General features: G+C 40.0%; 1 protein-coding gene across 2 annotated transcripts in view; it reads right to left on the bottom strand.

The window, feature by feature from the left end:
• Positions 1–1,241: 1,241 nt before the first annotated feature.
• RALB (RAS like proto-oncogene B) overlaps positions 1,242–21,925 on the bottom strand; it is a 54,085-nt gene continuing 33,401 nt past the window's right edge. For both annotated transcript variants that reach the window (XM_089520309.1, XM_089520308.1), the window contains exons 2-5: positions 10,311–10,477; positions 6,665–6,873; positions 3,906–4,083; positions 1,242–2,871 (exon numbers count right to left, since the gene is read on the bottom strand). In XM_089520309.1, coding sequence (XP_089376435.1) covers positions 2,752–2,871; positions 3,906–4,083; positions 6,665–6,873; positions 10,311–10,424 — 621 coding nt within the window. In that variant the 5' untranslated portion in view covers positions 10,425–10,477 and the 3' untranslated portion in view covers positions 1,242–2,751. The remainder of the gene's footprint in view (positions 2,872–3,905; positions 4,084–6,664; positions 6,874–10,310; positions 10,478–21,925) is intronic.

Here is a 21,925-nt window from a genome sequence, read left to right on the forward strand (position 1 = left end):
TTGTAACACTGTGCTTTGTTCCGTCCTGTAATGCCATTTTGGCAGTAGCCCAACAGAAGCAGCCATTTCAAAATTAATTTTAAGTTTATTTATGATGTTATTTTCTTTGTATGGAAAAGATCTCATCTTAATAACATTTTATCATGTATATAATGTTTTTTTAAAAAATGAAAGGAGGCTATGGCTTTTGTGCAACAAGGCTTCAGTTAGAAAGGCAGAGCTTTTGTTTGAGGGGCTGCTGGTTTACCCCCACCTCCTCAAAAATTCAAGTTCCCAGAACGGAAAATGGTTGCCATAAGCACCTCATGAACTAAGTCCAGGGTGGAGGCTACACAATTCATGAGTCACTGTTCCTTGTAGGCTGCATGCAGTTCCCAAACCTGTTTCTACTGACTGCCCTTGCAGTCCCACGTCCCCCATCCCCCCAGATATCCCTGTTATCCCATAGACCCAAAACAGGGGACAAATTCAATAAAAGGCACTTAAAATACCAGAAAATGCAGTTCTGCTACCCTTACCAAACCTCCCCTCAAAAAGCCCAAAAAGGAAACCAGAAGTGACAAGACAACTTCTAGTTTCATTTTTTTGCTGATTAGTGCCTTCCACTGGAAAGTGGAGAGGGGGGACTGGCCCCCAATGGAGTTGCCCACCCTTGCCTAGACAATAGTGAGGTAGACATACAGATACCTGACCTGGGATTAGCTACTTTCCCATGTTCACCCTCTTATACATATCCCTCGCTTTCCCAAAGGAGGATTTAAGAGCCTATGTGATGCAAAAATATGCATGCATAATTTTAGTATTGTTCTATTCATACGCATACATACGTAAATTTGAATCACTCAAGATTAGTTTTTTCCCTCTGGCGAGAGTTCTTATTTAAACTTCTCAGGTAGCTTTTTTTTTTTAATATCACAGCTGATCATACTCAAGCACAGAAACACTTCTTAAAACTATCTGGTCACTTACTTTTGACTGCAGTTTCTCAACCATTTCTGTCATGTCTACCACCACATTATAGCAGCAGCTGATCTCATCATGATGCTGCTAACACAATCTTCCAGATGTATGAATCCGTTGAGAAGCACAAGCTTCCTCTCTGCAAATTCTGAGCTTACTGTGAGACCCAAGGAAGTGCTTTTCTGAACAGTTAGTAGAGATCACCTACATCAAATGTCCAACATGTCTTATTTGTTTATTCTGCTGTCAGAGCTACTTTAAAAAAAAAAAAAGGGGGGGGAGCTCATTCAGATGCATTTAAATTCACAATATAAGCAATGACAACACCACAAGAATCAACTTTTTAGTGAATGTATTTAGCTGCCTTTTACAGACCATCTCTCTATGATTCAATGAATAACTGTAAAAAAGTTTTCAGCAACAGGATTAGTACAATTTGTGCAACAGCAATATGGCAACTTTTTTTGGCAACAGCACATAATTAACCCAAGTGTCTTATTTTAAAGGATAATTATAAAATCTGCCCAATTCCTTCACTTAATCCCACCTGCCTCTGTGTCATAATTTCTAGGGAAATGTTAGTGAGTACACCTCCAAGGAATACAACATTGCAAAGACTGCAGTAACTCATTACCAGAAGACAGCATAACCTAACATAACAGCAAACTACTTCTGTGCACAGCACCATCTACCAGGAATATTTTCTACATAAGCCTCTTAAATTTTCAAAATTACAATTCATTTTAAGAGAACACATGCAGAAAAAGCTACTGGTAGACTGACCTCTCATTGGACCACACCCTTCCACTTTAAAACATGATTGAATCAAACTTATGAAATTTCACAGTGTGACTTCATTAAGAAAGAAATATGTTTTCCTATTAAACACGGAATGAATCAAAGTCCAACAATTTCTATAGCTTCAAGACATGATTACAAACCACTGCTACACCACAAATTGTTGGGGTTTTTTAAATCTAGTTTTGGCAGACAGGGGGGAATTATTTGATGGGGTAAACCTAGGAATTCTCCCACATTATACAATACCTTGTCCATTTCCCCACTGAAAAGCTGAAATTAAGATCATAGTAAGCTGGAAATACAAGTCAACAGAATATAACTACTAATGTTCTGAAATTTTGCACTCCGCTCAGGAATACTGCAGTGATGACTCAGGCAACAACTCCCTGATGAGTCTTTGCTTTCAAATGGCTACGCCTTTTGAGTCCATCCAAAATCTTCACAAACAGTAAAAGTTGACAGCATCATAACTTACTTAACACCATTGTGTGAAAATGTTAAATATCAAGAAGATCTCAGTGTGTCTTTTCCCTTTTTAAAGAATGGCTAAAGGCCTTTACTTTTCTTTAGGAGCACCAAAATTGAAGCCACTTAGGAAAGGCAGGTAACTTTGGTTGAACTTCAGTGAAAATTAGCCACTTGGAAAAAATACTGATGGAGAAGAATCTGTAGAGAGAGCGTCATTGGAAGCAACATCAGGAGATAAGTTCAGTGTGACCATATTGCTATCAGGCAAAGAGATGGTGACCAAAGAAAAATTTGGTGGCAATACTTTTTTGCACTGATAGCTGCTTTCAAAATTCATCCCCTTCAGCAAACATGGATTTGGTGGTGTTCAATTCTTAAATCAGGTTTTACACTTTCAAAAAGGCTATTATGTGAATGGAAAAACCTACTGCGATCAGATTTCTCTTTGATCGTCCTGTTCTATTTCCTTAGTAGTAAATGTCTTGTTAATTTCATGGCCTATATATGTACTGTTTCTAAAGATCACAATAAGCAACATCTTTCTTTAAAACTCTTCTTGTTCTTGCTGCTTTTCTTGCCATTCTTGTCTTTGTTTTCTGACATCTTTTTGGCTCGAATCTCTCTCATTAAATCAAAGAATACCTGAAAAAAGTTAAAAAAAAAAAAAGACAGTAAGTAACAATATTTGTGACTTTTCTATAACACAAAACAGTATATTTTTGGAACTCCTGTTTTAATTAGATTCAAAGTCTAAATGTAACAATTAAGAAAAAAATATAACCAGTAGATCTGTGTAAAATATTAGTTCATTCACAGTGAAGAGAGAGCAACTTCTGTCAGGATCATCAAATACAAACATGTCACACAAAGATCACAGTTTAGTATAGCATGCACAGATTAGGGGTTAGGAGTACTCATCTGGAAGAATTTCACATGACTACAGGAAGCATTAACTGAAGAAACTGTTTGTACATATATTGACATTAAATCAATTTAAGAACTTGGATATACAGCACTTCCATTGCATTGAATTTCTTAGAAACAGAATTCAGAGATATAGCTGTGTTAGTCTGGAATATTGTAGCACCTTTGAGACTAACTGTGCAAAGAAGTTGTAGTGTAAGCTTTCATAGACAGTATCTGAGGAATTAGTCGTGTTTATGAAAGCTTATGCTACAACATCTTTCATGCAGTTAAGTCCCAAAGGTGCTACAAGACCTCTCCTCTTAGAAATAGGCTTGCTTATAAGATTCTCAAAGCTCAGAGAGTGTAAAGGTGACTCAAATAATAGAGATTAATATTCAGTCAAAAAATCTGTTTCAGAAAATTTGGGAAGAGCTGATTTTAGTATCTCTATGCTTCATTAGTATACTATGCACTGCTTACTCTAGGCTCATACTAAAGCAAGCTGAACCATGCCACATTTTGCAAATTGCAATTCAGAGAATAACTTTAAGAGGAAGAATGTCAGCCAAGAAAACATCAGCCTCTTAGTAGGTTTCCCCTCAAGTTCTTTGATAGTATCATAGTGCTGGAAGGCTATTATGGTGGCTATCCCGAAATCCTCCATAACACATGCAGATCATGCAAAGGGATTGGCAAGAATAGATTCCTGCTTGCTAACTCCAACTTGGCAAAAACTTATGAAATGCTGCTGAAAACAACTGCAACTTTACCTTATCTACGTTGGCCCGGGTTTTTGCCGATGTCTCTACATACTGCACACCCCATTCCTCTGCTTTACTTCTAGCTGCTTCTACTGGCACTTGTCGGCGGTCTTCTAAGTCAGATTTATTTCCCACCACAAGCAAGGGTATTTTGTCCTCTTCGGCTTTTACACGCAGGATCTGTTCCCTTGATAAGCATATTAAAAGCAAGAGAAGTTAGATAGTCACAACAGTAATGTCATATATAACATAAAATACATACACATAATAAATCATGTATTAGTAACCATGGTTTGCCAAGGCATTATGACAGTATTTAAATTAAAGCACTACACAAAGAGTATTAAAAAGGAGGCTAATGCAAACAATGGTCCAGTTGTTTGTTGTTGTGGTGGTCCAGCTGGACCTAATGAATAAAAAGGTTCTTTAAGTGGAAAGAGATGGTTTTGCCTTCCAATTATTTCAGTAATCCATTTTTTTTGCATTTTGCATTTTTTAATTTTAAATTATTTTAAATCACTCAAATACAACAATATATGCTTATATGCACATAAACCACTGTACAGTCCTAGCTTTACCTTAGATTACTTGTTTTTGTTACACAAATAATATTTCATACAGGTCTATGACTGGCAAAATGTCAAACAGACAGGCAGACCAGCCACTACTAAACGAAAAAGAAAAACATGCCTCATTAACACTCACAAAAAAGAACCGAGTGTATTGCTTAGTGACATTTCTCTTTTATATTTACATCATTATATCCTTTTGGATTCCAAAGTTATGCTCCAAATATTGTAATACTGCCAGCCATTCCTTTGCCAGTTTGTCTTTGGATTTATTTCTAATCATAAACATTAATTTGTCCATTTCTTTTACTTCTTGCGGTTTCAAAATCCACTCTTCCCAGTTTGGAGGCTCTTTATTTTTCCCCTTTCTCGCTATCACTAACTAGCCTTGCTGCCGTCGCAAGATAGAGCAGTACCCTCCAGTACTTCCTTTCTATTTCACTTTGGAAAACAGATGTCATATTTAACAAATAGAATTGTGATGACATAATAATCTGCACCTTGAATATCTTTTGAACAGTTGTGTGTATTTTCCCCCCAAATTTTTGAATCTTTTTGCAGGACCACCACATATGGTACAATGATCTGGGTTCTTTGTTGCAGCGCCAACTTTTCATATCAGGAAGTGTGTGTGTATATATATATATATATATATATATATATATATATATATATTAATTTTGTTGGGGTTAGGTACCATCTATTTGATATCTTCATAAAGTTTTCTTTTAGATCCTGCGATGCTGTGAAACTATTTGTTTTCCTCCAGGCTTTCCGTAATCCATATTGTTAAAATCCCAAAAAAACTGTGCTTATTTTCAAATTAAAAGATGAACTAAAATTACAAATTCAACTTTGATAATGAGGAAATTGAAACTGTAAACATTTCCCATATCTTAGATCTAACATTGATCAGAAGAGAGACTGCAGTCAAAAAATCAGAAGAAGATTAGGAATGGAAGGGCAATTATGAAAGAACTAGAAGTCCTGAAGTGCAAAGATATACAGCTGAACACCAAGCCGTTGTATTCCTCATGACCATGTACAGATGTGAGAACTCAACATTGAAGAAAATAGGAAGAAAATTAATTCATTTGAGATGAGGTGCTGAGGCTGGCCAAAAAGTGAACAACTGGGTCCTAAAACAAATCAAGCCTGAACTCTCCATAGAAGCCAAATGACTAAACTGAGGCTGTTGTACTTTGGCCACATCATGAGAAGGTATGACTCATTACAAAAGATAATGATGTTGGGAAAAGTAGACAGCAATAAAAAGAAGGGTAGACCACATGCCACATAGATAGACTCAATCAGAGTGACGGGCTTGAGCCTACAGTAGATGAGTAGAGAGACAGAGGATAGGGGGGCTTGGAGACGTCTCATTCAAAGGGTTGCCAAGAGTCAAGGTCAACTCGAAGGCAGTTAACAGCAAAAAAATTAAAAAGGAAGGCTTTCTTCTATGTCCCCCCCAAAAAACCCTCACCCAAAGAAACCCCCCAAATATTGTTCTTTTCTATGTCAGAATAATTTATTGTAAAAACCTGAAATGACAGTATAAACTTAGAGTTTTTGCTTAAAATGCCTGCTTATTAATAACTGGCTTATTTCCAGGGTTTTGATGTCGCGAGTGAGCCATTGGCGCACTGCAGTGTCACAATCGCACCGCAAAAAGAACCCGCTTTTTGCGGGTTCTTTTTGCTGCGTGAGGAAGCCACGCGGTTTGTCCACTGCAGCTTCCTTGCGCAGCAAAACAAGGCGCGGGCAGACCACCTTTTTGGGGCAGTCTGTACCCCTACTGTGAAACCATTAAAATACACTCATATGAGTACATTCTTTCAAATATACAAATTAAAAAGTCATGATTTAAAATTTATTGGGTAGGTCTGCCAGAAGAAATGTGTCTTTAATGCTGTTTTAAATGTTGTCAGCATTTTCAGCTGTCGTATCTGTTCCAGCAGGTCATTCCACAGTCTGGGGGTAGCACACAAAAAGGTACTCGGAGAAACTGTTGCTCAGTATAGTCCTAACCAGTTGGAACAAACATTTCCAACTTTGTCAAAACCTCTTTATGTACTCATATGAGTGTATTATTTGATTTTTTTATACCACATCCCATTTTTGTACACAGCACATTGGTTCTGATTGCATCAACAACACAAAACCTAAGGGAAAGAACAGTCTGAACAGATCACTGCTTACCTAAACTCAGCTGTTGCTGTGAAGGATTCAGGCTCAGTTATGGAGAAAACTAGGAGAAAACCCTCTCCACTACGGAAGTAGTTGTCTCGAATAGCTGCATAATCTTCTTGTCCTGCTGTATCTAGAATATCTATCTGGACTTCTTCACCATCAAGAACTACCTTCTTTCTGTAACTGTCAGCCTTGGTAGGTTCATAGTCTTCAACAAACTAAGGAACATAAGAGGGGTAATTAACTGAGGAGCAGTTCTGTTCCTCTTCTAATGCCAGATTTGTGCCCACTTCTCCTCATGCACGGCTTAAATGCTGTGATTTTTACATATTAAAACAGCAGGAATCTAAATTAAATATGCATGGCAAGAAAATTACAGATGACTCATCAAATGACCATCAGTGTGTGCCTGGACCAATGTTGCAAAGTTATGTTTACCTTGCAGTCAACCTCATGTAGCTCCACAATGAAAGCCAGCATACAGCTTATATGCCTCTTTAAACATGTGAACTTAATTATAACATGAATTATGTTGATCTCCCCTCCTCAAAAAAAACCCCTCAGCAAACCTGGTTTTGTAAACAAAAAGTAAGCTATATTGTCAATGTATCATTTAGAAGATGCCAGCCACAGCTGCTGGCAAAATGTCAGGAATAAACTCTTCTAGAGCATGGCCTCACAGCCTGAAAAACCCACAAAAAACGACTGTATTTTCTGGCGTATAAGACTACTTTTTAACCCAGGAAAATCTTCTCAAAAGTCGGGGGTTGTCTTATACACCGGGTGTCATCTTATAGGGCAGGTGCTGAAACCTCCAAGCCAGACTGGAGAATCTGCGGTTGCCGCATATGGTGGGGGGAGTTCAAAAACGGCCACGGCCACATCCCCGCCATTTTGCCGACTGTATGAAAGCAGCAAGGGCGGCACTGTACAAGTATGGTAGAATAAAATCCACTCACCAGGATTCATGGAAAGAAGTGACTTAACGTGGTCCCAATGACTAGGTGAGGGGGCACTTCACCAGGAAGGTGTAAGTGAGGACGGAGAAAGCTGCAGGCACCCGGGATGCCCGGGGTATGGAAAAAATATCACTCTGATAGTCTTGGAGACAGGGAGGGCTGGGCAGGCAGGGAGAGCTGACCAATCCAAACAGGCTTTGTATACAGCAAGTTTTCCTGCTAAGTACTTGCATGTCATAAGCATTTGAATTAAAATTACCATATTGAAATCAAATCTTATGTTTTTTTAAATTTTTATTTGATGTGCTTTGGAAGAGAGGTGGTCTTATATGGTGAGTATATCCCAAACTCTATATTTTAACTGGAAAAGTTGGGGGTTGTCTTATACACCCAGTCATCTTATACGCTGGAAAATATGGTATTTAGAAGAATAGTTCCTCTTACTTTTGGACACTCTATCTTTTTCAAACCTACTACAGACTGTAAATCCATATTACATGATTCTTCATTTTTACCTAGTTTATTTATGTCAGAATTTGCACTATGTCCAGACAATATCAATTCAGTCATTAAACAAGAAGAAGGCTGATTTGCTGTAAATACAGTACGCTTCTGGCTGATGGGATATCACAACACAGTTTATTCGTTTTGAGGGTTCATGTTTGTTGCGTGCCATTAGGAGAATTCTTTACAAAGATTGATATGTTGTAAGTAACATTTCTAGAAGCTTCTTCGTCTAAAGATGCAGATTTCTACAAGAAGAGTAGGATAGTGGTACCTAAATAGGCACTTAAAACACAGAGGATGCTCTGTATATTGATTATGCTTGGCAATAAAACTAGTTTTAACATACAGAAGACAATGAAACGTTTCAGTTAAAGTTACCTGTACCACCAAAAGAATTGCTCATGCTGATATGTGTTCTGTGGGCCATTATGCCTAGGGAAATTTTTACATAACGGAGACTTGAGTATCAGATGACTGGTAAAGAATTTTTATAATGTTATTGAAGCTTTCTTGATGGCCCAATTCAATGAAAATAATTACAGTCACTTAGTTTTAATTTGTTGATGCTGCTACAGACAAATCATTAGCTCATCCATATAGATGGGATGATCAAGATACTGTGGCGGGATACAAACGGCCCTCAAGGGGCCGTTTTCCCGCCGCCGCCATTCGCTGCGTAGGGAAGCCCCAGCTGCCAGACCGCGAGGCTTCCCTGCGCAGCAAAAAAGGAGCGGCGAAATGCCGCTCCTTTTTGGAACGCGGAAGTGGCGCTGCGAGGGGTGGAGTGCGTCCTCGCGACGTCACTTCCGCCGCGACACGTCTGGACGCACAGCGTCCAGTACGTCAACATGGCGGCGCCCATGTGGATGGGCACCGCAAAAAAGTACGCGCTCTGCGCGTACTGGGAGAAAGGGCTGTCAGGAAGGTAAGAACCTTCCTAACCCTAATACGGCCCTTCCTAACCCTAGTACGCGCGGAGCGCGTACTTTATGGCGGTTTGTATCCCGCCTGTATTATTACAAAAAGAGGCACAATGTGTGGATCTGAGTTTGGACAGTGTTATTTACTTTCTGTTTTAGGATCTGCATATATGTTGGTTTGATTCTCAGGAATAATTACCTTATAATAAGAATTGTCATCATGCAACATATCATTAAAAATAGGTCACCTTTTTAGATTCAGTAATTTCTGCAGTGTAAGTTATGTACTTTTACTGGGATGTCTTAAAATTACATCATTTTCATGGTGGCAGACATCACCAGCCTATCAATTAAAAATCAGTTAGTGGAGTCCAGATCCTTTTGAACTGGCCACTACACAATGTGTACATATCTGTATATATGTGTGTATGTGTACATACACACACACACACAGAGTTTGAGTCTCCCTTACCCAGAACTCTAAATCCTATACTCCAAAACAAAAAACTGTTTTCATAGGTGGCTGAGATAGTGACCCCTTTTACTTTTTGATGGTTTGATGCAGACAAACTGTTTCATGCACAAATCCATAATCCAAAAAAATCTGAAATTCAAAAGTATTTTGGATGAGGAATACTCAGCCTATACTGTGCATTACAATGTTCGGTCAGACACACTATACTTGTTCAACATAGTAGATCCCTATCACCTTATGAATAAAAATGCTGCACGCAACCATTTAACACTGAATTATATATAACATTACAATTGCTGTCGCTTGCTTGGTGAACAACATATATGGGGCTGAATCCAATTCTCCCAAGACCTCCTCCCTCTAGCCACCAGAAACTGTTAAAGCAATGTCAAAACCAGCTTTGTAGACATGCCATTTTTTATTGAGTTCAGATGTCAATCCAATGGAAATGTTGATGCTGCATTAACATGGCACTGCAGAATGTACAGAGTTCTGGGTAAGAGTAACACTTGATATTATCCTGAGCACTTTTAGAACCCTTCACATACACACAAACATAACAAACGATTTGAATCTAAAGATTTCTTGTGGAAAGGGACTTTATTGTCGTAATGAACAATTCTGTGCACTGATTGTTTTTTTAACTGTTTGAGTGTTACCAAATAACAAGAGTGTGGAAGAACAGGATAAAATAGTTTGCTCTTCCAGGAAGTATCTTCTACCAGCCTACTGAAACTTATTGCAGTCATTCTACTGAAATTTAAGATGAGCACAAGAATTACAAAACCTCTTACCTCATCATACATAAACTGAAGTGTAAGTGCTGATTTGCCCACACCACCACTGCCAACCATGATTACTTTGTGGAGGGCCAGGGAACTCTGGTTTTTTGTCTTGCTAGCAGCCATTGTTCTGCCTTGCTAGCAGCTGTTCTCAGGTGGCACAACAGCAGACTGATGAGCTATGAATCAAAAAACAGAAATTATGCTGAATGACACAAACCAAGTTTTTTATTTTTAAGAACAAGAGTAGACATTTTTCAGTGTCATCTGAGGCCATAGAACAACAACAAAATATCTATATATTGATATACTTGAGAAAATAAAGAATGGCTGCTTTCAATTGCTTTCTTGCTGGATAAAGTCACTTAAACAGCAGCTGCATGGCAAGTGCAGTGAGGAAAAGGACCAATCTTGTCCGCTCAACTTAAAGCAGAATCTGAGAAATTACTGGGAGAACCAACAGCACTATCTTTCCACAATGGTGAGACTGCATGCTTCTGTGAGGCAACAGCCTATGGTGACGGCAGCAGTGATGCTGGTAGAGTCTCCTATACCTGACAAACTTTTGCTGCAAAGCCAGACTCAGGGACAAAACAGACCGGCACAATATGCTGTCTTGGGGGTGGCATGGGGTTTAGATGATGCATGCCCTGACACAGCCCCAAGCTAGTGCCACATTGCCCGCCCGACCAGATGGCGGGCATTGTTGTGGTGCTCCAGTAGCTGGGCGTTCATACACCACAGGAGCTCAGAATAGCCGTGGCAGTGGCAGAAAGAGTGCCCTTCTTCTGGTGAGAAAAGGAGCAGCCAAAAAAACTGGATTCAAGCCATGGTGTGCGGTTGCCAAAGCTCCAATCCAGTGCTCAAAGGTGTGGCATTAAGCCACCCCTATACGGCCATCTGTTTCAGCCATTAATGTGCTAAACATCCACTGGGCAACAGCAGTAGTGTGGCGAGGATAATGCTGGTGGAGGATCTCTCAGAGACTATAGCAGTAACAGCATAGCTAACAGTAGACGGTACTGCAGAAGAGGCAGCATGGTAAAAATCTTTTGAATGGCTTTTACCACAAAAAAACCTATGATAAGACAATCCAAAATGAAATTAGAGACAGTGTCGGAAGATGACAGACACTCTCAGGTTGGATGGCACTCAATGCACTATTGGCACAGATTATGAACTACTAATATAAAAAATAAAAGCTAAAGAACAACACGAAACCAACTATCATGTCAAAATACAACCAGAAGAACATCTCTGTAGAATTTACAGATAATGTCAAAAATAGATTTGCATTATTAAGCCTAATTGACTGGGAGCCAGAAGAACACTGGATTGAAACCAGAGGCATTGTCAGGGAGGAATGCAAAAACATACTACCTTTAGCCAAGAAGAAAGGTAAGCCCTAATAGATGACAGAAGAAATTCTTCAAGCAGTTGACAGACAAGAAACCAAGGTGAAAGGGGACAGAAATAGAGTCAGAACTCTGTATGTAACTGCTCAGTGACTTGTGCGGATGGACAAGGAAAGCTACTACAATAATCAGCACTAATATCAGACTTGTCATTATTACATATACAGACCAAGGAGTCAAGCCTCATGTGAGGAACAAGCAGATGACTACGGAACCCAAACTTAACAATAGGTTCAGCCCATTTTGTAAGGAGTCCAGGCGTAGCTAAATACAGCATTTGGCGGGTTATAGACCGCCCATTTGGGGCGGTCTGGCCCCGTCCCTTTCCCCGAAGTATCGGGGCCTCAGCAACCAGAACGGCAGCCACTGAGGCCCCGATCCGCCGCTTTTCAGGCTGCGGGGAAGCAGCAAAACGCCGCTTCCCCGCAGCCTGAAAAGGGGTGTCCCTGGGGCTTCAAACCCCAAGGACACCCTGCGGCGGCGGGGAGAAGAGAAAGGGACCACTTGGCCCCTTTCTCTTTTAGTCCGCTGGGCGCAGCCATCTGAAGGCTGCGCCCAGCGGACTAAACCAGGAAGGAGCTCCGAAACGGAGCTCCTTCCTGCTCCGTGTTCAGGGCGCACTAAGCGCCCTGGCGCGGAGCAAGGACGTCACGTCCGCGCCGCCCCGTCTAGAGGCGGCGTGGCCGTGACGTCCTCACGGCGGCGGCCGTATGGAAGGGCCGGCGCCGTTTAGTGCGTGACGAGCACGCACTAGGGTTAGGGCGGTGCGGAAGCACTGCCCTTTTGTAACCCTAGTGCGTGCTCGTCACACACTAAAGTACCAGTGTGTAACCGACCTTTGAGTTGTTTTTGTACCATGGTGTAAGCATTTGCTCTGCTTCTTTTCAGAATATGTTCCTTAAACAGTACTTTCCCTGAGACATCTTATTTTTTTAAAAAACAACAACACCGCATGTAAAAGACACCAATTGGGTAACCATGATTACATAAATAAATCAGAAGAATATTACAGTATTCCAGCACTGCCTTAAGTCTGAGTCATAAGGAAAAATGATTAGGAGGACTGGAGGAACTAATTTTAAAATCCTCAAAATGGCTTCAAGAGCAGAAATTTTCTTAATTTACCCAGCACTTTCACAAATTCTACTGTAAGTTGTGCAAACAGGGTTGGCCCTTTTCCTCAATGCACTTGCAATGCAGCTGCTGTTTCAGTTACTTTATCTAGCTAGAAAGTAATTGAAAGCAGCCATTCTTTCAGAACAGAAACCAAGGTCTTCGATTCAACAAAGACAGAAACAGAAGTCCTTTGTGAAATCCTTCTAGTACCCAACTTTAAAAACTGATTTCAACTGAAGATAAATTACAAGTTGCAATAGCAGTATGTTGGATTTTATATCCTCAGAACGTGTGTGGGGCAAAGGGATTTGCTAACCATAAAATCACACGGATCAGTGTTTCAAGTACTGTTTCAAAAATTCAAAATTTTGTAAATCAGTAAAGGTTGTTTAAAGACAGTGTTAAGATGGCAATTCCCTTTCTGATAGCCACATGCTCCTAGGAGATCCTAGGAGACAAACCCTATCTACTCTTCTTTTATATGTCAGAGAACTTAAACATAATAGAGATATCTCAATTCACATTTATTGCTATTCACCTACTGTATCGGAAAATGTGAAGAGATGGAGGCATTAGGCTTACTTCACATTGGACACTGCAGATCTGCAGAATGCCAGCATGAAATAAGATATCCAAACTTTCTGGGGAGGGACAGAGATGAGCAATGACCACAAAATAGCTAGCTGTCCTGTTTAGCAATCTCTGTAAGTGAAATTTTAAAATAATCTTGATAAGATACTGAGTGACATGCTATTTCATTGCTCAGTTATGGTGGTGAATTAGAAACCTACAGATAACAGGTACTGCCATATTTTCATCACCAGACTGTTCATTTCTCATATATGCATTGTTAAACAATATGTGTGCATAAATGTGTGAATTTAAACCTGTGTTCCGTTACAACATTAATACAATAGTCAATTGTGATTTACTACCTAAGAGTTCCTTGCAGTCACTTGTATTTAATAATACTGTACTTGCCAAATGAAAGTGGAAATTCAAAGGTGGCTGAACATTTCTTTAATCATTCAAGAGTACATTTATGAAAACGAATCATTCAGAGGCATGCTATGAAATTAGGGTCACATTGTTAAGTACCAAACTATTAATTTTAAGTCCTGGGATTGCTATTTATATATTATGATTTGTTACTTACATTTTCTGAGAGCCGCTTAGCTCTCAGATATTCACCTTTTGCTGCTCTGTGTGCCTAAATAAGATTGCTATTTTTGCTTCACTCCCCACATCACTTAGCCATGAACAATAGGTCAGAACAATCAAAAAGCTGAAAGGGTAATATCTTATGTACCAGAAGCATACATAAAATTGGAACAAAGTTAGACAATTATGTCTATTCTTATCTTGCAGTGTTTAAATGGAAGAGTACTGCAACTCAGACCTGAAGCCTTTTATTAACTGAGAAATTCAACTAAAGTCAATGTAAAACAGCCTTCCTAATTTGGTCCAAGTCCTAGTTTTGAAGTATATACATCCCCACTGCTCAAAAGGTGATTTTACTTTAAATGTAAATTGCTTCCTTAAGCTAGCTGATCAAAAATGCTGAGCAATAACCAAGGATACCTGCACATTCCCACATTAAAAATCCCACACACAAAATGCTGTTGCCATGGCTACGTGCGATCATTCTGCCTTATCTGTTGGGACCATATTATTATTTACTGAAGAAACATCCTAGCTTTTTTGTGTGGGCATGAACAGTCAAGTCTGTTCAGTGACCAAACCTAAAAGTTAGGGAAATAGCTGCTCAGTGCTTATTAGGGATACCTGCTAAGTGTTTGCTGGTGATGTAATCAGAACCCGTATATTAAAAGAGGAAAAACTAGTTTATATGAAATCATCACCAACAGCTACCACCCAGCTCTGGTACTGAAGCAACTAGCCAATCGTACAGAATTGCACTTCACCAGTCCAAGCCCAAATGTTTAGCCAGGCAACAGTCTGTCTATGTTGGTGCAACCATTTTCCTAGCTAGTTTTTTTTTCTTAGCACTGATTAACTGGTGATTGGGATAGGGCAAGAACAATTTCTAAAGCTGAAACATCACAGTGAATATGAATTCCCATATGCCAAGTCAATTCTGAAAAAAGGCTGTGACATGTAAGTGAATTAGATTATTGTATATACTCATGTATAAGTCTATACATTTTAAGCAAAAAATTAACTCAAAAAACCTGAGTTGACTTGTCCATGGGTCAAGGTAAGTACTGTATTTTAACTCTTTTTTTTAAAAAAAATAGAAAACCATCCCCTGGTGACAGGCAAGAGCATAATCTCTTCTGGAAGAACTGACCCTTTCTATTCTCTCATCCATCCTTCCTTTAGTATGAGCACAAAATGCCTGCTGGAAGTTTCTAAGTTCCTTGGCATTGTTTTCTTTGCTTCATCCTTTTTCAGTGGCCCCATACAGACAGGCCAAAATAAAGCTGCTTCGGGTCACTTTGGAGGTATGCTGTTTAAATGTGTCCTAAGAGTCCAGAAGCCGCGCCAAAGCCACGATCCGGTCCTAAGGACTAGAACTCAGGTTTGGTGCAACTTCTGGACTCCTAGTACACATGCATCATTGAAACAGCATACCTCCAAAGTGACCCGAAGCAGCTTTATTTTGGCCTGTCTGTATGAGGCCAGTGTTTCCCAGACTTTGGCCTTTCAAGTGGACTTCAATTCCCAAAAGCCCTAGCCATCTTGACCAACAATCAGGAATTCTGGGAAATTAAGTCCAAAACATTTGGAGGACCAAAGTTTAGAAAACATTGCTTAGATCCTTTGTTACATGCCTCAAAGTTTTACCATCAACTTACCCATATGTCACATCAAAAACCATTATTTTGGCTCCAAAACCTGCCCTCAACTTATACATGACATCGATTTATAGTCGAGTATATACGGTAAGTAAAATAACCACTAAAAAGATGCTGCAAACAACAACAAAAATCTAACTATTTGAGAATTTGGGCCAACCTTCCCAAATCTGGCGACTTTTAGATGTGCTGCAATTTCCATCATTCCCAGACAGGGATGGCCATTACTGACTTCTGATGATGAGAGTATCCAAATATTGATTCAGTCTTCCTCAATTAGTATCGGTATTCAGGTGTGCAAGGTTTTTATTCTCTAAATCCATCCTTTCTAGGGCTGCATCTGTACTGCAGAAATAATCCAGTTTGACACTACTTTAACTGCCATTGCTCAAAGCTGTGGAATAATGGGAAATTTAGTTTATTGGGGCATCAGAACTCTGCCAGAGAAGGCTAAATGTTTCACAAAACTACAAATCCTGTAATTCCACATCACTGAGCCATGGCAGATAAAGTGGTGTCAAATTGGATTGTTTCTGCAGTGTGGATACATCCTAGGTCTCCTATACAGACTCCATCCCAATCAGAATCTTATCTAGAAAAAAGCAAGAGAAATAATTCTGACAAAGATGGTGCCAAAGGGTTCTGCTTCTTAACAACAGTTGTGTGAAAAGTGGTGCTACTTTCTTAATAACTTTACCCAAGGCACATGCTAATTTTCATCAGATGATGAAAAAGGAGATGTTTGACCATCAAAACTGGTTTTCTTATTAGGTAAGCCACTAGTCATCTGTACGGATAGGAACTGGGGTTATGGTATTATTATTATTATTATTATTATTATTATTATTATTATTATTAAAAGCGCTGTAAATTTACACAGCGCTGTACATACAATCTTTTTAATTGGATGGTTCCCTGCCCTAAGGCTTACAATCTAAAAAGACACGACACAAAAGGAGAAGGGGAAGGGGATGAGGGCCAACAGTTCTTCTCTACCTCCGAGGCCTGGATCAGGGGAGATGGACTGGAGGAAGGACATAGCAATACAGGGAATGATTCAATAAAACAGGAAACAAAGGAACATCAAATAGCAAGTGACAATTATGAAATGTCTGGCAACGCTTCTCTGAACAGGATGGTCTTCAACTCAGTTTTGAAGCTGGTTAAAGAAGTGATGGTTCTTGCTTGTGGGGGAAGAAGGTTCCAGGAGTGAGGGGCAGCGAGTGAAAAGGGGCGAATTCGAGATGGGGCAGAGGAAATCATGGGCTGGGACAGCAGATCTTGACTACCAGAACCGAGGGCCCTAGTGGGAAGGTGAGGAAAAATAAGATCTGATAAGTAAGGAGGGGCCAGCCCATGGAGGGCTTTAAACGTCGACAGCAGGAGCTTATACTGAATGCGGAAAGGGAGGGGGAGCCAGTGAAGGGATGCCAGCACAGGAGAGATGTGGTCAGAGCGGTGGGCAGATGTGATAATGCGTGCAGCTGAATGCTGGACAGAGATTAAAGGACGGAGGTGAGAAAGAGGAAGCCCAGCCAGGAGAACATTACAGTAATCAAGTCGTGAGACCACTAGGGCATGGACCAGGATCTTGGCAGAAGAGGCGGAGAGATACGGTCAGATTTTGGCAATATTGTATAATAAGAATCGGCAAGCCTTGGCTGTGGTCTGGATCTGCGGGATACACGACAGAGAAGAATCAAAGATAAAACCAAGACTGCGGGCTTGCTGGACTGGTTGAATAGAAATGTTGTCAACAGAGACAGAAAAGGAGTGTTGAAGGGCGGACTTAGGAGGAAAGACAAGAAGCTCCGTCTTGGACATGTTGAGCTTCAAGCGCCGATGGCGCATCCACTGAGAGACAGCTGCGAGACAAGACGAAACTTGCTGTTCAAGCCTTGGAGAAAGGTCAGGGGTGGAAAGATACAACTGGCTGTCATCGGCATACAGATGGTAGGAGAAACCAAAAGAGCTAATGAGTTTACCTAAGGACACCGTGTAGAGAGAAAACAGAAGGGGAACAAAGCCCTGGGGAACTCCAACAAATAAGGGAACAGGAGAAGAAGTCTGACCACCTGCAACCACTGCAAAAGATCTGCCAGACAAATAAGATCTAAACCAGTTGAGAACCGAGTCTGAAAACCCAAGGTCAGAGAGTATGTCAACTAGGAGACAGTGATCAACGGTGTCAAAGGCTGCAAAGGACAACACTGGCAGCCTTCAATTGTGTATGGTTTTTATCAACAATTTTATTAACATCTCTAATTTTGTTTACTTTTCTTATTTGCAATACACTTGTTTTTCTGCTTCCTCATTATGATAACCTATAACAGAAGGAGAATAAAATTGACTCTCCTGATACAGGTTGAGTATCCCTTAACCGAACTACTTGGGACCAGATGTGTTTTGGATTTCTGGTTGTTGTTTTTTTCAGATTTTGGAATATTTGCACACACATAATGATACCCAAGTCTAAACAAAGAATTTGTTTATGTTTCTTATTGTTGTTGGGGGCCTTACAGTTGTTTCCAACTGATGCAACCCTAAGGCACACCTATCATGGGGTTTTCTTGGTAAGATATGTTCAGAGATTTGTCACTGACTTCCCCTGAGGCTGGCAGCATGTGACTTGCCCAAGGACACCCAGTGGGTTTTCATGGCTGAGCTGAGACTCGTACACATATATCTTATACCTATAGCCTGAAAGTAATTTTATACAAAATATTTTTTATGATTTTGTGCATGAAACAAAATTTGTGTAAAGCTGAACAATCAGGAAGTAAAAGTATCACTATCTCAGTAACCCATGTGGACAATTTTTGATTTTGGAGTATTTCAGATTTCCAGATAAGAGACACTCAACTTGTATTAAACATCTACAGTTCCCATCTTGTCTCACCAGTGGTCTGGCTGACAAAGACTTGACAGCAATTGGAGTTCAACAACATCTGATGGGACACAGGTTACCTAGCCATTCACTCAACTTCAACTCAGTGAATTCGTACTAGATAGATTATCATGCCACATGTTTAGAATTGCTATTTCTGAATCAGTATTAACTCATGCAGCAAATTCAGCTCTCCATTTTTACAGAGATCCATGCAAATTGCACAGACATCACATGATGATCCACGTGAGATCAAGGACCCTTTCACATTACACAACTGTAGCATTCTGATTTCACTTTAACTGCCATGGTTCCATCTTATGAAATTCTGGAATTTGTAGTTTCATGAGGTATTCAAAATTTTCAGCCAGAGAGCTCTTCTGATGCATCACCAAACTATACATCCCAAGATTCCAAAGGATGTTTCCATGGTAGTTAAAGCAGAATCAAAGTGTTCTGTGAAAGGGTCCCAACACTGATAATAATTTCACGTGGGGTATGTGATCCTTAAACCAGTGTGAAGAAGCAAGATGTCATTCTGTGAGTCATACACAAAGCCACTATGGCCACAGAAAACACAAATAAATGCCAGTTCAAAAAGATTTACCCAAAAATAGAGATTTATGATCTGAAGATATTGGGGGGGGGGGGGGGTTGCACTGAATTTTTGGGGGTGGGTGGGAGTGGAAGTCTATGTGATATTTATTTTCTAATTAAATCTCTGCTCATTTTTTCTACCTTAAGACTGTTTAAAAAAAAATTTGACTTATGTCTGCAGGATCTTCCAACTTAGCAAATCCTCATCAGAGAAACTGAACTGGTGTGTGTGTTACAGAATGCATCAGCAAAAGTTATTCATACCACTTTCACCAATTCCCTCTTCCTACATCCATCAAATCACATCTCAGGCCCTTATCAGGGGTTTCCCAATTCTCCCTTCAAGGCAGAACAGGAATCTGCACTGGAATGTGAAACAGGAAAACTATGCTGTGCAAATGAACTTTGTTCACACAAAGTCTGGACTCTTGCAATTTTGCCTCCAAATTAAAAACAATGGGAAAGGTATTTAGCTTTGGCCCATACATCTCTCTGAAAGCCCACCTGCAGGTTGAGGCATCAAGGCATAGATTTTTTTTTCTATACAAGTCGCATGCCAGAGAAGGATGAAATCTCTTCTCTCCTAACATTTAGCTATGACAATTATTACTTAGCATAACTGAAGCTCTGCTGTATGACACAGCTGCTGTTTATAAAATTTAGAAACAAGTCTGTGTGAGCCTCAATCTTGTATATTCTCCCTGCCCCGCTCCAGCAGAATAACCACATAGTGGAAACTGGTAAATTGACTCATTCAGTTAACCACAGTTAATTTAATCACCAAATGTGATTTAAGAAAACAAGCCAGGCTCATAAGCCATGGCCTGAAGCTGGCTTAATTCTCTAGACCACTATTAAGACTAACCACAGTTTGTTTGAGCTCAGAAACTAGGAACCACACTTACTTGAACATGGAACCCAAACTTTCTCACCTCCTCAAATTAATAGTGTTGTATGAAGCAAGGTGAACATGAGCATTGAAGCTCATGAGTGTGGGTTTGAATAAGGCTATTGAGTTAATGGTTGCTTTTCTATTTAAATAAAACTCATGGGTGACTTCCAGTCCCAGTCCTGGGAAAAGAGCGGGATACAAATAAATAAATAAATAAATAAATAAATAAATAAGAGGCCAGTATGTCTGTCAGTTTCAAGGAAATATCTGATTCCATGGATTCTTTATGCACAGATTCAAGCATCCACGGCTTGAAAATATTCAGAAAAATATATACAGTGCGCCCGCGCCATACGCGGGCGCGCCATACACGGCCTTGAGCATATGCGCTCAAGCCACGGCGCGTCCCATTCAATTGAATGGGCGCGTGCGCCCGTTGCGCCCCGCACGCACCTGCGCACGAGCCCCATTGTTTCCAATGGGGCTCGAGCATAGGCGGAATTCGCCTTACACACAGGGATCCGGAACGGATCCCCCGTGTAAGGCGAGGACGCACTGTAAATTCTAAAGAGCAAACCTTGAATTTGCAGATTTATGTAAAGGATACAATTTTATTATGCCATTGTATTTAATGGGACTTGAGCCTGTACAGATTTTCGTATCCACACGGGGGTCCTGGAACCAAATCCCAGCAGATAGCAAGGTCCCACTGTATCGTTGTCAACAAGATCATCCACTAAGTCCATATGAATTATCTGACTTCCCAACTGTTTGCTATTATGTTCCATGGTGTCTACAGTATATGTAGTTTAATATTATGAAGCTGTCACCAGTTTCTTAATACATGTATTATCATTAATTCTGTTGTCATTTTGAGGGCGACTCCTATGAAAATAGAGGTATTGGGAGGTGATGTTCTGGGAGATGAATGGGGCTATTTTTGTATGTTTTCACACACTTAGGGAGCTTTTCGTGTGGTTTTCAGAGGAAGGTCAATAGTAAATCCCACAAAACCTTTACTTTTTAACAATGGAAGCAGTTTGGAAGGTTTGAGGCGACTGGCAAGAGGGCTTCAGTGGCTTTAAAACTGGAAACCGGAGGCCACATGCAACTGAATGGCTGCACTTTCCCCACTCCTATTCTTGGTCGTGTTGGGAGATGAGAAGCAGAAGGCTCTCTCTTTTTCAAAGCAACCAGTTCTGCAGTGCAAAAGGTATGTGGCTTTTTTTAGCCAAAGGGTTTGGATTATACAGTTCAAGGTTTATACAGTCTAGAAGCATACAGGCACCATCCAAGCCCTCTGGGCACAAAGGCCACATACCTTTTATATTATGAAGACTGTACTTAGTAACAAGCCAATGTTTTGTCACAGTCATGATTTTACACATGCTTCTTTAGGAAACACAAATTTGACAATTTAACAGTAGACAAGTGTGACATTTAGAAAACATTTTCATTAGCAATAAATTCAAGACTTACTCCACAATCTGACAGAGCAGATTATTCTCCCACTACTTTTGTATCAATAGGAGGAGTAATAAAGATAGGAAAGTGGTGGTGGTAAGAGATATTGGGTTTGCTCCACTTTTCTTTTATTGTTATGCATTGATCAACTAAACTGAAGCAACAAAAGTAAGCTCAATTACAACCTCCTGTGGAGATTTATAAAGCTGTCAGTCTTGGATACGTTAGACATAAAGGCCTAGCAAGCAAGCAGTAAACATTTGATAAATATTCAATAGTTAACAACTGAAGAAGCCACTGACTATCTATGTAAACAGCTGCAGAAGGAGTGTAAGTATTAGGAGTCCAATTAGCTATGACTCAATGTTTGGCTGTTATCACATGTTCAATAGAAACTGTACTGCATTATGCACAGAGCAGGGTTTGAAGTTAGTAAG

The sequence above is a fragment of the Sceloporus occidentalis genome, unplaced genomic scaffold (genome assembly GCF_023333645.1).
Source record: "Sceloporus occidentalis isolate IW3139 unplaced genomic scaffold, rSceOcc1.0.p SCAF_4, whole genome shotgun sequence".
Classification (NCBI taxonomy): Eukaryota; Metazoa; Chordata; class Lepidosauria; order Squamata; family Phrynosomatidae; genus Sceloporus; species Sceloporus occidentalis.